At 38.5% G+C, this 13,986-nt stretch overlaps 1 protein-coding gene across 1 annotated transcript in view; it reads right to left on the bottom strand.

Annotated features, from left to right (window-relative positions):
• Positions 1-13,986, bottom strand: part of DNAH7 (dynein axonemal heavy chain 7) — a 251,585-nt gene that overhangs the window by 200,448 nt on the left and 37,151 nt on the right. The window contains exons 7-10 of the mRNA XM_043444898.1: positions 12,375-12,555; positions 10,278-10,353; positions 8,385-8,510; positions 2,126-2,245 (exon numbers count right to left, since the gene is read on the bottom strand). Of these exons, the coding sequence (XP_043300833.1) occupies positions 2,126-2,245; positions 8,385-8,510; positions 10,278-10,353; positions 12,375-12,555 (503 nt within the window). The remainder of the gene's footprint in view (positions 1-2,125; positions 2,246-8,384; positions 8,511-10,277; positions 10,354-12,374; positions 12,556-13,986) is intronic.

Raw genomic sequence — 13,986 nt, 5'->3', positions numbered from 1 at the left:
AAGAGGGCAATTCCACTAAAGAATAGATAAAAGTGAAGTGAAAAAGACCTTGAGAAAAGGATCTGAAGTAGAAGATATGAAAAATAGGTGGGAGAGGTAGGTCTAATATATCTAATCATTTTGCTATCCGTAACAGAGCCAACAGATTAGAAAATAGGAATAAGTAAGTGGGGGAAAGTATGCAGGACTTTGCAGAACTTGGGAGCTAAACACAAGAACTCGGGACAAGCTTGTGCTCTATGAATAGACAGCATATCCTTCTGCAATGGGGCACGACTGCTAAAGCAACAGGTAAAGAGGACAGTAGCAAATACTAAGGGGAGAGAGCGAAGCCAGATACAGCAGATACTAAGGCGACAGAGAAGTTTCCAGTAGCTCAGACAAGAGATGAAGAGAAGTGAAATGTATCTCAACAAAAAAAGAATAGTTAGAGATACACTGAATATGGCTGGAGGCAGGCTGGGGATGGTGAGGATGTTGATGATGTAAAGTAAAAAACGTATCAACTTGGCCTGGGAATGGTCCAGAAAAAGAAGAATGGCAGGTCTGGAATAAAGAGTAAATACTGTTATGGAAATGCTGAGAATCAGGTCCTGACATTTCATTCAGCTGGAGATATACAGCAGAAATTTTATGAGGGACACAGAGCTCAGAAAACATAAGCTCTTAAGACAGCTAAGAGAGAAGAAATCATGAAACTGTTGAGAATATAGAGAAGAAAAATGAAAGCAAATACCTGCACAGCCTCTACGCTTAGAGAAGATAGTAAGATTAAGTAGAGTCAGAAAAAGAGATCAAAAAAGAAATAGACACAGAGGCACAAAACAGAGACTTAGAGAAGGCGGCTTAGAGACCTACAGCAACTGCTGAGTTGAAGAGGAGGATGAGGACGAAGAAGACTTGAGGGTTTGGCATAGATGTCATAACTAATCATTTGCTAATTGTTTCTCCACTGTGGCAAGCTGATGTTCTGCCTTTCAGCCATGATAAAACACATTCTGGCTCCCTATTTAAGGTATGGTCAGAGCGTTCTTCCCTCAGAATCAATTACGCAGCATCAAGAGATACAGTTAATCAATCTAAATCTGTCAGCAAAATAATTCAATAAAGGCTTATCCTCTACTCTTTGCTTTGACATCCAGTCTACTAAAATTTTCAGTGGAAATGTATTCCTGGGGTAGAACCCCAAAGTTATAGAATAAGTTATATTTATTTTTATTCTGCGCTTATGAGGTCATATCCTTCTCTGCAATTAATTATGAAGTTTCATTCTACACTTCTCTATTTTTTATAAGAAATAAATACTAATACTATATAAAAATCGAAAGTTCTTTCAAGTAATATCAAACAAAGAATTTGCTTCTAATGTATTAGTGAAGAAAAAACATAAAGGAAAGATTTAGCTGTAAGCTGTTTAAAGATACCTTTCTAAGTGCCTTTCAGAAATCATAAAACCAAGCTGGAGTTTCATGTCCCCTGTTATCTTAAATGTGATCCAATTTTAATGTTCTATTTGCAATAACTTAATGACCTCTAACAGAGACAATTTTCCTGTACTGTTTCAGAACATATTATCTGGCACCAGTATCAATAATTATCATATGTGGCTATTGCATTTTGAAGGGCCAAATCAAAATGCTGTTTAATTCTCATTTGATAGGTCTAACCTCCCAATACAACTGTAAACTCCTTTAAAGAATACTTTCTCCTATAATCATCTTTAAATTCTTCTGTATCCTCCATCCAAAGTCAAGATATAATAGGCATATTACCTTGCATGTATTCATAGCAGACTCAAATAAGTATCTGGAGAATGATTAGTTGATGATCATACCCCCCCCCCCCACCCATGTTATCCAACCCTACCCTCAGAGGAGAGGGTAGAAACAAGACATTGAAAAAAAAATCAATTATAACCATCTCAGTTTCTATACTATCTACGCTGCATAGAACATCTGGATAGACATCACAGAGCAAGGCAGTTAAAGACATCATATTTAACTCTCAATCAGAAATGATTACAAACTCGTTAAAATGAGATTTTCTGAAAGCAGTTAAACTATAGTAGCTCAATCATCACATTTTAAAATGTATGTTTTTAGTACATGAAATTTCAAAACTTTACATTTTCAGTAGAGTCTCTTTGGCAGATTCCATGTGTTTCATGACAATTGTCTGAAAAGTTGACAGCTCCAATGCATCCTGACGATTGTGAAATTCTTCTATATCAACTAACCGTAACTTTCTGCAAGAGATGTCAATGAACAGTGATTTATGTATGCGTAGCTTTTTATGCTATTTGATATTTTGCTAATTGGTTGTTCCCTTCTCAAAAACAATATTCCTAGGTTTTATCACTAAAATTTGTGTTTCATAAAAATATTCTAGAACATAAAATGTTTTAATTTTAAAATAATATAATTAAATTCAACAGCAACACAGTTTGATATTATGAAAGAGTGCTATACAATAGAAGGATATAATAACTGAAATTTCATGGATAGTTAGACTGACTTTTTCTTCAAACTAGAATAATTATAACAGGAAGAGAGGTAGGGCTCAAAGCTTACAAGGTCCACTCCTAAAACAAAAACTGTACCCATTCTGAAAAGAGAGCAATCCTGGATATTGGGAAGCCATGAGGTGAGGGAATTATCACACCTAATTATGACCCAGTGTATAAAAAAATATTTTGAACTTGTGTGGTTTTTATTTTTTCAGAAAACTGTGTTTACTTCAGCCAATAGTTTTCAGTTCTGAATATAACACTATGATCCTTGTTACAAACATGCTTCACTCGAGAATTTTCTCTAGCACATTAAAGAGCAATAGTACCTATTAGTATCATTGTTATTCACCTCAATTTAACTACAGATTACTTTCCTAAAGAAATTGCTTTTCAATTTCCACATGATCAAATGTTTTCTATGTTATCAGAAAGGCAGTAAACACTATTAAAACATTACATTTAATTTTTGCTTAAAGACCAATATAAAATGCTTGTTAGTAAATAAAACACGTTTCACATCTATTTGGATTCCTTTCACAAGTGGAAGTCCATCTCCTAGGTTATAAATGAGTTCAGAACATGACATTCAGTGATATATTATGCACCAAGTCGGTATAGCCATTGCTGAAGAATCACTGGTAATGCGTTATTCTGGACAACTGAGCAGTGCAAAGCAAAGTTTTACATAAAATATTTCTAAAATGTAGCATGACAGCACATACTAAACATAATCTGCTCTCTTTAGGCTCCTAGCTCAACATGCTCAATGTGACTTTAGCTCAACACGCTCAATGTGACTTTAGCTCAACATGTTCAATGTGACTTTAGCTCAACATGTTCAATGTGACTTTCTGCTTTAAAGCTGCAGCTGTGAATCAGGGTGCAGGGGCATGCCACGTGAAGCAGCCCTGAATAAGGGCAGTTGCTAGGGCAGGAGCCCTGGAATCCACTGTACCACTGAGCAACCAGACCAATTTTCCCTGCACTTCCTTGGTGTTTGATTTAGAGACAATTCTAAGCACAGGGCACCCATCTTTTCTGTTTTGAGACTGACAGGCTTTTACAAAAGTTTTATAGAACTTTTCCCATGAAATCCCTGATAATGTCGCCTATTTGGTCAAAAGGCTGAAATGTTAAGAAGATGGGAAAAATACTACCAGACATTGGTCCTACTTTCTCAGGACAATTCCTACAACAATCTAGGAGTAGAACAATAGCTTTAATCACTGGTGTAAGACTACAGAAAGAGTCAGGAAAAAAAAAAAGATACTCAACAAGTAACAGTCCCAAATCACCCAGACTGAACATCAGGTTCTTCTCTGAACTCTTCCTATCCTTTACCTGCTGCAAACAAGCAGATGTCAATTTCTGGAGACTCAGCAGTCAGTCATGGATCCCGCCCATCCTCACACCTGCCACTTGATGCTCATCACAGTCTGAAACCTACCTTGATCCTAGGATCCATCACTGATTTCAGGCACAAGGGTCTTCAGCAGTCTTGGCCCAACACTCTGCACTTAACATCAAGTCAGTCTCTGACTTTGATTTCTGGTTCTCAAAGCTAATCTCACTTCTTACTGGGCCCAAGTTGCCTCTTCAATGACACTCCAAGTGCTCACGTTTCTTGCTTGCTCCATGAATTTTTTTTTTTTTTTAATTTTTATTAGTTGGAGGCTAATTACTTCACATCATTTCAGTGGGTTTTGTCATACATTGATATGAATCAGCCATAGAGTTACACGTATTCCCCATCCCGATCCCCCCTCCCCTCCCTCTCCACCCGATTCCTCTGGGTCTTCCCAGTGCACCAGGCCCAAGCACTTGTCTCATGCATCCCACCTGGGCTGGTGATCTGTTTCACCATAGATAGTATACATGCTGTTCTTTTGAAACATCCCACCCTCACCTTCTCCCACAGAGTTCAAAAGTCTGTTCTGTATTTCTGTGTCTCTTTTTCTGTTTTGCATATAGGGTTATCGTTACCATCTTTCTAAATTCCATATATATGTGTTAGTATGCTGTAATGTTCTTTATCTTTCTGGCTTACTTCACTCTGTATAACGGGCTCCAGTTTCATCCATCTCATTAGAACTGATTCAAATCAATTCTTTTTAACGGCTGAGTAATATTCCATGGTATATAAGTACCACAGCTTCCTTATCCATTCATCTGCTGATGGGCATCTAGGTTGCTTCCATGTCCTGGCTATTATAAACAGTGCTGCGATGAACATTGGGGTGCACGTGTCTCTTTCAGGTCTGGTTTCCTCGGTGTGTATGCCCAGGAGTGGGATTGCTGGGTCATATGGCAGTTCTATTTCCAGTTTTTTAAGAAATCTCCACACTGTTCTCCATAGCGGCTGTACTAGTTTGCATTCCCACCAACAGTGTAAGAGGGTTCCGTTTTCTCCACACCCTCTCCAGCATTTATTGCTTGTAGACTTTTGGATAGCAGCCATCCTGACTGGCATGTAATGGTACCTCATTGTGGTTTTGATTTGCATTTCTCTGATGATGAGTGATGTTGTTGCTCCAGGAATTTAGAAACATGGTCTGCTCTTGCCAGTTATCCTCCTTTGTTGCATTCGAAGTAGCACACTCTAGGCAGTGCTCTGCACTTGCTTTCTTCACTTACTAAAACATCCTGGAGACCTTGCCACAGAACACTGATGCTGTCCTCATTTGAATTTCACAGCTGTATTCCATTGTGTGACTGTACTATGATTTACTGAACCAGTCTGCCATCAAAGGTTACTTGGCCATTTCCAGGCTTATCCTCTTAACACCTGGCACAATAAAGAACCCTGAATCTCTATCACTTGCTATATTTTTCAGGTTTTATCTGTAAGCTAATGTCCCAGAAATGAGATCACTGGATTCAAGCGTAAATGAATTCATAATTTTGATAGATATGACCAGATTCCCCTCAAAAGGGTGCCCATTTCTCCAAGCTTCACTGACAATGCATGATGTTAATATATTGGAATTTTGTCAATCCAATGGAAAATAGAATGATATCTCAATGTAGTTTTTATTTCAATCTCTTTGCATTTCTCTTATTGTGAGTTAGTTTAAGCACCTTTTTAAGCACCCTTAATTTAAAGGGTAATCAAGTTGCATCCTCTCTGAGTACTGTACAGTAAATTAATCCATGGTGTTCTAGCAATATTTTATTGGACTCACCTTGGTCAAACCAAAATTTAAAAAATCCACTTTATCTTTTCTTTGACATCCTCTGATTTCTACTGTAGCTTCTATGATAATTTCTATACTAATATATATACTGTATATATGTGTGTCCCCCTATATACACCATTTTTCAAGCAAAAATACCTGGGTGCTATGTAGGTTTTTTACTACATTATAAATACCATTTTGGACATTAAGTGAGTGTTATAAGCCTAAATATTGCATGACATGAATTTGCACATTTTCATCTAGAGAGCATCCCTTTGGGGTCCCACATTCAGGCATTCTAGAGTCATTCCGATGATCTTCTGCATTACCATTCCCAACTCACCCCTAACTCATGGCTACGCAGAGCGTGTATGCTGAGGCTCTCAGTTCTCCCACTGAGTGGGTAGCCATTCCCTTTTCCAGGAGGGATCAAACCCAGGTCTCCTGCATTACAGGCAGATTCTTTTCCATCTGAGCCACCAGACGGGTCACATGGAGATGGCCTATCTTTTCAGGACCTGCTGAGATTCAGGGCAGACTCAGAGTAAGGATGCCCTGCGTGTCCAATGCTGGCTTCTGCTCAGAGGAGCAGCACTCTGACGGCCCAGCCCACTCTCACTGTTCTCACGGAGTGGCCACGACTCACACCCACGGAGGCGGCACAGGAGTCAGCCGGGCCCGCTTCCCACCCACGGGCCACAGGGCTCCTCTCCCACTCATCCCTGATCCAGCTGCAACACTAACGTCTCCGCCACTACAGCCCTGAACACTCATTCTGGACGCACACACTGTTTACTGCTTTCTCATCTCAGCTTCCTTGTTTTCACTTCTTCCCCTTCCTCCTCTGATTTCGTCTCTTGCCTCCTGACACCATGTAACAGACAAAGTCTAGCCCTTTATGGACACCATCAGGCAATGGTGCTCATCCTCCCGTGTCCAGCCCAGGATATGCTGGCAGCTCCATCTGTGAACCGGTATTTTAAAACAGAACAAAAACCACACTGTGGTAGTGTTTTGAAAATGTACTGCTGCATATAAACACCCTTTGTGAAAGCAATATACTACATCATTGCATACAAAATCAGATCACAGGCCTTGTCCAGGAGAGATATCTGAGTACCTGTACCTAAAAGGAAGGAATGAGAAAAGCACAGGGCAGGAAGATGGCCTCTTCCTATCCCTACAGGACAAATTCAAAAGGACAAATAAATCCACATCGCACAGTGGGAAGCTGAAAGGACGTCATTTCTAGCAGTTAAATAGTCTCACTGACAAAGGCCAGTTTTATGCTCTGTATGTGTATACATGTGTGTGGCCACACATACACATTTGGCTACATGAGCCCAGAGAAGATGCCCCACTAATGGTTATCACGTCTTTCGCTGGGTTGGTGGAAAGAAGGGAAGCCATGAGGAAAAGAAAGTCCAGGTTGGTGAAGTCAGGTAAAGTAAAGAAAAAGAGCATTGCACTTACAAAGCGTATATCACATTTGTGTGATCATATATAATTAGACACATACCTGTACAAAGAGATTAAATTAAAATTTGTTAAACAAAGGAAGAAAGGGAAAGAGGAACAGAGGGAGGGTGAGGAGGGGCCTCAGACCCCGCAATCCACATTCATCTCACAGGTGGGAACTGGGGAGCCTCTGAGGAGAGGGCGGCAGAGCTGGGGTGATTCTGGGTGCCTCGGCTTCCTGGTTAGGGTCAGGTGCTCCTGTGTGCTAAGGACCCCCGCTTCGGAAGGAATTCAGAGAAGCTGGTCTGCGAGGCCCCCCGAGTGCATGTCCAGGGGGCTTCCCGGACAGAAGCGAGAGCTGCACTTAGCAGCACGCCGAGCTCTCAGAATCTCCCTTTGCTGGTCTGCAGGAGGCGAGACAACGTGCTCATTATTGTGCCCTCGTAACAACACCTGCTATTAAGAACCAAGAGACCCTGGAGAGCAGACTGCAAGTAAACTCTGGCGGCTTTGGCTGGGAGGGTGAGACAAGGTTCTCGGACCACCCTGGAGACCTGGGGGCCGTGTCCTCTAGACAGAGATCCACCCAGGTTTTGAGAGGTCTTCTTTGAGAAAAATAATATAAAACTATATTACTTTTGCATATTTTATAAATACATATGCCCACGTGTGCCTATTGCTAGGATGCCCCCCAGTGCCTAGAAGGGATGGCACAAGGGAAGCATAGGAAGCTTGAGCTTCTAAACTGTGAGGGAAACTGTCCTCAGCCCGAGAGCCAAGACCTTCAGCACCACAGTGCCCACCAGTGTTCACACCATGACATCACCCACACGGAGATGTATAATCTCCAACAGTTGCCCAGAAACTTCACCTCATGCCAGTCACATGGGCAGTAATTCCTAGGTCTCTGAACAATACAGATTACTGTAGTAGCTAATGTTCCATGGGATTTAAAACAAGGCCTGGCAATTCAGTCCTTTAACTATGACTACCCCTTAAAATAAATGTGGTAATTGGGTGGGGGGTGGGGAAGGGAGAACTGGATTAGAGATGATAGTGATGGTCACTTATTACTGTATGTAATTCTATGTTATTTACAACCATGCTTAAATACTTAGGTTAAATATGCCAGAATTTTAAAATTCATAGTTAAAATAATAAATGAAATAAGACAGAATAGCTTTTATCTCTGTTAAAAAACAAACAACAAAAACAACTTCAATAAGGCCAAAAATACTTACTTAAAAGTACTGTGCCACAAATCTAGCACCGACAACATTGTAGGGTTCATTGCATTCAAGTGATCCCGAATATAACTGCTTGCAGCTAAAAATGATCTCCTCCAAGGCTTTGGAAGAATTTCCATCCTGAAAACAGAGAAAATATTTCATTATCTTCTTTAAAAGTCAAAAAATACTATAATATTTAAAATGCTTTTTGAGTAATACTTTTTTGAGTTTAATTTAAATTATCCCTCATGGTAATAATAAAACATGCTATGTAATTATGCTTTAAAGTATATAAAAGTCATACTTATTAACTTTCTAATGCATATAAAATTAGATTTGAATTTTTATCATATAAGGACATTTTTTCTCTAAATGCTTAATCTGATGGAGTCTGCAAATAACTAACAGTAATTAAGCAGAAAAGAATAGCTAGTTATGTTTGATGTACACCTTCAAAGATTTTTTTAAAAGGAAACATTTAAACATTTTATACCCCTATGGTTTTTAAAACATTATAAGAATATAGTCTAGCCTGGAAATCTCCTTAAATTTCACCTCTGACTTAAAGGTCATTACAAAATCAGGAATACTAACATTCTATTTAAAGACATGTATTCTGTAACTGATAGCTAGATGGTAAAGAATCTGCCTGCAATGCAGGAGACCAGGGTTCAACCACTGGGCTGGGAAGATCCCCTGGAGAAGGAAATGACAACCCACTCCAGTATTCTTGCTTAGACAATTCTATAGACAGAGGAGCTTGACAGGCTATAGTTCATGGAGTTGTAAAGAGTCAGACATAAATGATAGAGGGTTTAATAAAAATATTTTGTAACTCCTCCAACTTGAATACTCATCTTTTATATATTAAAGATGGGCCATCTTCATCTTTCAGAGTGTATTTAAACATTTATATTTTATGCCTGTAATTTTTTTTTACTCATTAATTTTAAACATTTAGTCCTGTTGTAATATATAGTAAGTCTAATTCAGTTTGTCATTTGTGGCCATATCACCTTTATAATCACAAAGGATAGTTTTTGTCTATACTTGGGAGAAAAATATTCTCCATAGAAAATATACTGACTCTTTTTTTAGTTGTTAAGATAAATGATTTGGGGCAATTTTAAATGATATAAAAGAAACAAAGCAAAATTGAAGTGGTTACTTAATCACATAAGTTCTATTCAAACTATTTAAGAGATGTATTCCTAAATGTTAATTATTTTAGGGAAAATATATAGCAAGTGAATTTTCGTATTATGCATTCTATATTTTAATCCATGTAATAAAATGAAATATGTTTTATAGTTGCACAATTTCTGTAATGTTCCCAATGTGTTTTGAGGCATTCAAACTGCCATCGAGCTTTCACGTCCGCACCATATCTGAAGCCCATGCTTGGAGCTGTGGAAATACAAAGATCTGTATCAAGTTCTTTCACCAGCATACTTATATTTTAACCACATAGGCATTCATCCGTCAGTACGCCTGCTTGCCTATCCATTTATCCAACAATTTGCAAACATAATGTGTTGTGTTTAGTCGTGTCTGACTCCTTACAACCCCATGAACTATGGCCTGCCAGGTTCCTCTGTCCATAGGATTTTTCAGGCAAGAATACTGGAGTGGGTGGCCATTTCCTCCTCCATAGGATCTTCACGACCCAGGGATGGAATCCCTGTCTCCTGCATTGGTAGGCAGATTCTTTACCACTGACCCACCTGGGAAGCCCAAACATAACATATTAGGGCTTAAATACATAAAGATAGTACAATCACTTGTATAAATGAAGTACACAAATTATAAACATATATATGAGAAAATATAACCAGTGTATAAAGATATCCACACGCACAGAGATGATCACAAAGTCAATATTCTTAGAGAAAATTGATTGCTTACTCAGCACGATGGGGTGGAAGTTCTTCTACCTTTTTGTCATCTTCCTTTTCTCTAGGATCTTTCAAAACAAAATCAACTAAAAGAAAATTGAAAAGTTCCGATCAACAATCTTATAGTAATTACAGTATTTCCCAAACAACTGCAAAACTAACCCCTTTAAAATTGTTTACATTAAGCTTTTTAAAATAATGAGCAATTTGTGTATTTATGAACACAAGAGATTTTTAAATTTTTTATGAGAAAATCTATGATGTCTGTGTCTTTGAGAATGTATGTGCTCTTTCTTAATGATGTCCCATTCTTTCATCTGAAAATCACTGCTTTTTTTTTAATTAATTAATTTATTTATTTTACTTTACAACATTGTATTGGTTTTGCCATACATTGACTTGAATCCGCCATGGGTGTACATGTGTTCCCCATCCTGAACCCCACCTCCCACCTCCCTCCCCATCCCATCCCTCTGAGTCATCCCAGTGCACCAGCCCCGAGCATCCCGTATCATGCATCGAACCTGGGCTGGCGATTCGTTTCATATGTGATAATTTACATGTTTCAGTGCCATTCTCCCATATCATCCCGCCCTCGCCCTCTCCCACAGAGTCCAAAAGGCTGTTCAATACATCACTGCTTTTAATATTACATTTGCCTTTTGAGCTATGTACCACTGAGAGTAGTCTTACTGAAAGTCAACAGTACAGAGCAGCAGTTTCCCTTCACTGAAGAAAGATAAATATTGCTCTGTTCTCCTGAATTGCTTAAGAGCATAGAACTATCTTGTTAAGAAGTCAGTAAAGTGAGCTCCCTCTGCTTCTGTGGTCCTTAATTAATTTTATTCTTCCTACTTTTCTTTGAAGACACTCTTTCTAAAATGCAAATATGTTATTACCTCTCTGCTTAAAATCTTTCAGTGACTCTCCTTTACCCTCAAATGCTTTTAAGAAGTTGCCTTTTGTAAGGCCCTTAATATTCTATCCTCTTTCTGAAATGCACCCTTTTCTTGAGCCATCAAAAGGGCTTGCAAGCCTGGAAGAGCCTTTCACTTTTGTCTACTACCATTTCCACCGTTTCCTAGCCCATGCACGTTTCCTAGTACCTGTTCATCCTTCATGACTCAGTTCAGGTGCCCCCGAGTCCTTCCTAACAAGTCAGACATGACCTCTTCTCCCTTGGAGCATGTTCTCGATTCCTCTCCTCACTGTACTTGCTCCTCTGCTTCATCATTTAGTAATCTGTCCATCTCTCTTATTACATTATGAACTCTTCAGGGGCAAGAATTTGGCTCTTTACATGACCAAGACACTCAACAGCAGTCTTAAATGCAATGAATGGTCTCCTCCCTGAAGGGTTCCCAGACCATTTCAAAGCAATATGATTTCTCCCACTCTGACACAGAGTCAGTCATATCAGGCTTACTACCACAAACAACTGGAGAACCTTTTTTAAAAAAAGCATAGATATCAAAGACCTGCCTCCAGAGGTTTTAGTTCAGATGGGTCCAGAAATGAGCATTTTTAAAATGATGCTGATTATTAGTCAGTCTTAGAGTCTATTGGTTTATACCATGAGCCAGCAAACTTTTATATAAAGGGTTAGATTGCTAATATTTTCAACTTGTGAGCCACAAGATCTCTATCATAACTACTCGGTCTCTTATGGTACAAAAGCAGCTATAGACAACATGCAAATGAATGTGGGTAGCTGTGTTTCAGCAAAACTTTATTTACAAAAACAGGAAGTGGGCCAAATTGGGCCTGTGAGCTGTAGTTTGCTAACCTCTGATCCACTGCAATAATTTTGTAATTGATCACACTCTATGATATCAGTAATATTAATACTAATTAACATTAAAATTGTCAGTTATGTTCTTTGTTGAGGGGATATATCCCTACAAACAGAAAGACTGTTTTGAAATTTTTTTGCTACATTTTATTAATGAAATTTGCCTGAGACCTGAAGCAATATAACAGCAAAACAATAAACAGCATAATAAATATAATAAATAGCTTCAAGTATAGATGTCAACTTCAAACTTTTAAAAATTTATCTTTAATATGACACACTCAAATCATAAAGCAAAGAGAAACACTGATTTACCTATGGATTTTTTTACACTAAGAAGATAATCTTCTCTCATTTCATCAGACAATGCAAGTATGCTGTTAGTGAGGACTTTCAGATGCTGGGGGACTAAATTCAATACATGCTCCAGCCAAGAATCTTCCATTGGTGCTACATGGTCCGTATCAATTCCATGGTGGATATAATAGTAGTATCTCTATAGAAAAGGGAGGGAGAAATGGAGATGGGCTTAGTACTATAATGGGTTTCCCTAGTGGTTCAGATGGTAGAGAATCCGCCAGCAATGCAGGAGACCTGGGTTCATTCCCTGGGTTGGGAAGATCCGCTGGAGAAGGGAATGGCCACCCACTCTTGCTGGAGAACCCCATGGATAGAGGAGTCTGGTGGGCTACAGTCCCTGGGGCCGCAAAGAGTCAGACACGACTGCGCAACTAGCACTTTCACTGTAGTACTACAATAAGAGAAGCATTTATCAGAAATAAAACTACTGAGCGAAATTAAAGTTTTAGAACAAAGAATTTACAAATTATAAAAAGTTATCTTCTGCAATTCGTATTGCCATTATTGTGTGTGCTGTGTTTATTCATTCAGTTGAATCCAACTCTTCAGGATCCCATGGACTGTAACCTGCCAGGCTTCTCTGTTCATGGGATTCTCCAGGGAAGAATACCGGAGCAGGTTGCCATTTTCTACTCCCGGGGATCTTCCCGACCCAGGGATCCAACCCCCTTTCCTTGTGTCCCCTGCATGGCAGGCAGGTTTTTTATCACTGTGCCACCTGCAAAGCCCTGGTATTATTTGATCTCTCCTATATTAAAAAGATGATTTTTATTTCAGGAAAATCAAAGCTCTTATCTTAATTCACAACTATGTTACAAAATATGAAGTTAGATTACCAAATATGTAATGTACTAAACAGAACCCATGTGGAAGTAGAATTGTGTGAAAATGGCTTTAGGAACCTTGTATTATTGACAATCAGATATTAAAAGCTGTAAGTGAATCAATATTCCCTATTCATTAATCTCAGAAATATTATACCATAGGATTTATGAAATTTCCAATTGGCCTATTAGTAGTCCATACCATAATTTTACAAATGTTGTTAAATGTGTGCATGAGAAATTCATTTTAAGATGTGACAGTATTTCTCTCATAACAGACATTTAACTTCAATGTATTTTTACAAGCTTTTACAAGTCACTTAGAAAAGAATTCAAATATCAAAATACTTTCAAATTAGCAATGTTAAAGTCTTTGATATTTACCTTTTAAAAATTTTATATTTGAAATCATTGAAGAATCACTTTTTCTAAAGTAAGCTGATATGGTTTGTGAAATGTACATTACATAACTAAGATAATTTCTCATAGAATAAAGACATGGAAAAGCTATATATGATGAGGCTAGCTTTAACATAGGAGCAAGGAGACTTGAGATACTCTGTGGTCTTAGGAGACAAGGGAGAGTACGATTTCCTCCATTCATCCAACAGAGCAATTTTCTAGAACTTCATATTTACTTCTACATTCACCTAATTCCATAAGGAAGAAGTGCAGAATAATCTCAAAAGCATAAAAGCACCTTCAAGGGCTTCCTTTACTTTTAATTATACTGACAAAGAAAT

The sequence above is a fragment of the Cervus canadensis genome, chromosome 24, assembly GCF_019320065.1.
Source record: "Cervus canadensis isolate Bull #8, Minnesota chromosome 24, ASM1932006v1, whole genome shotgun sequence".
Taxonomy (NCBI): Eukaryota; Metazoa; Chordata; class Mammalia; order Artiodactyla; family Cervidae; genus Cervus; species Cervus canadensis.
The sequence above is the reverse complement of the archived record's forward strand: the minus strand, read 5'-3'. Positions and strand labels throughout refer to the sequence as shown.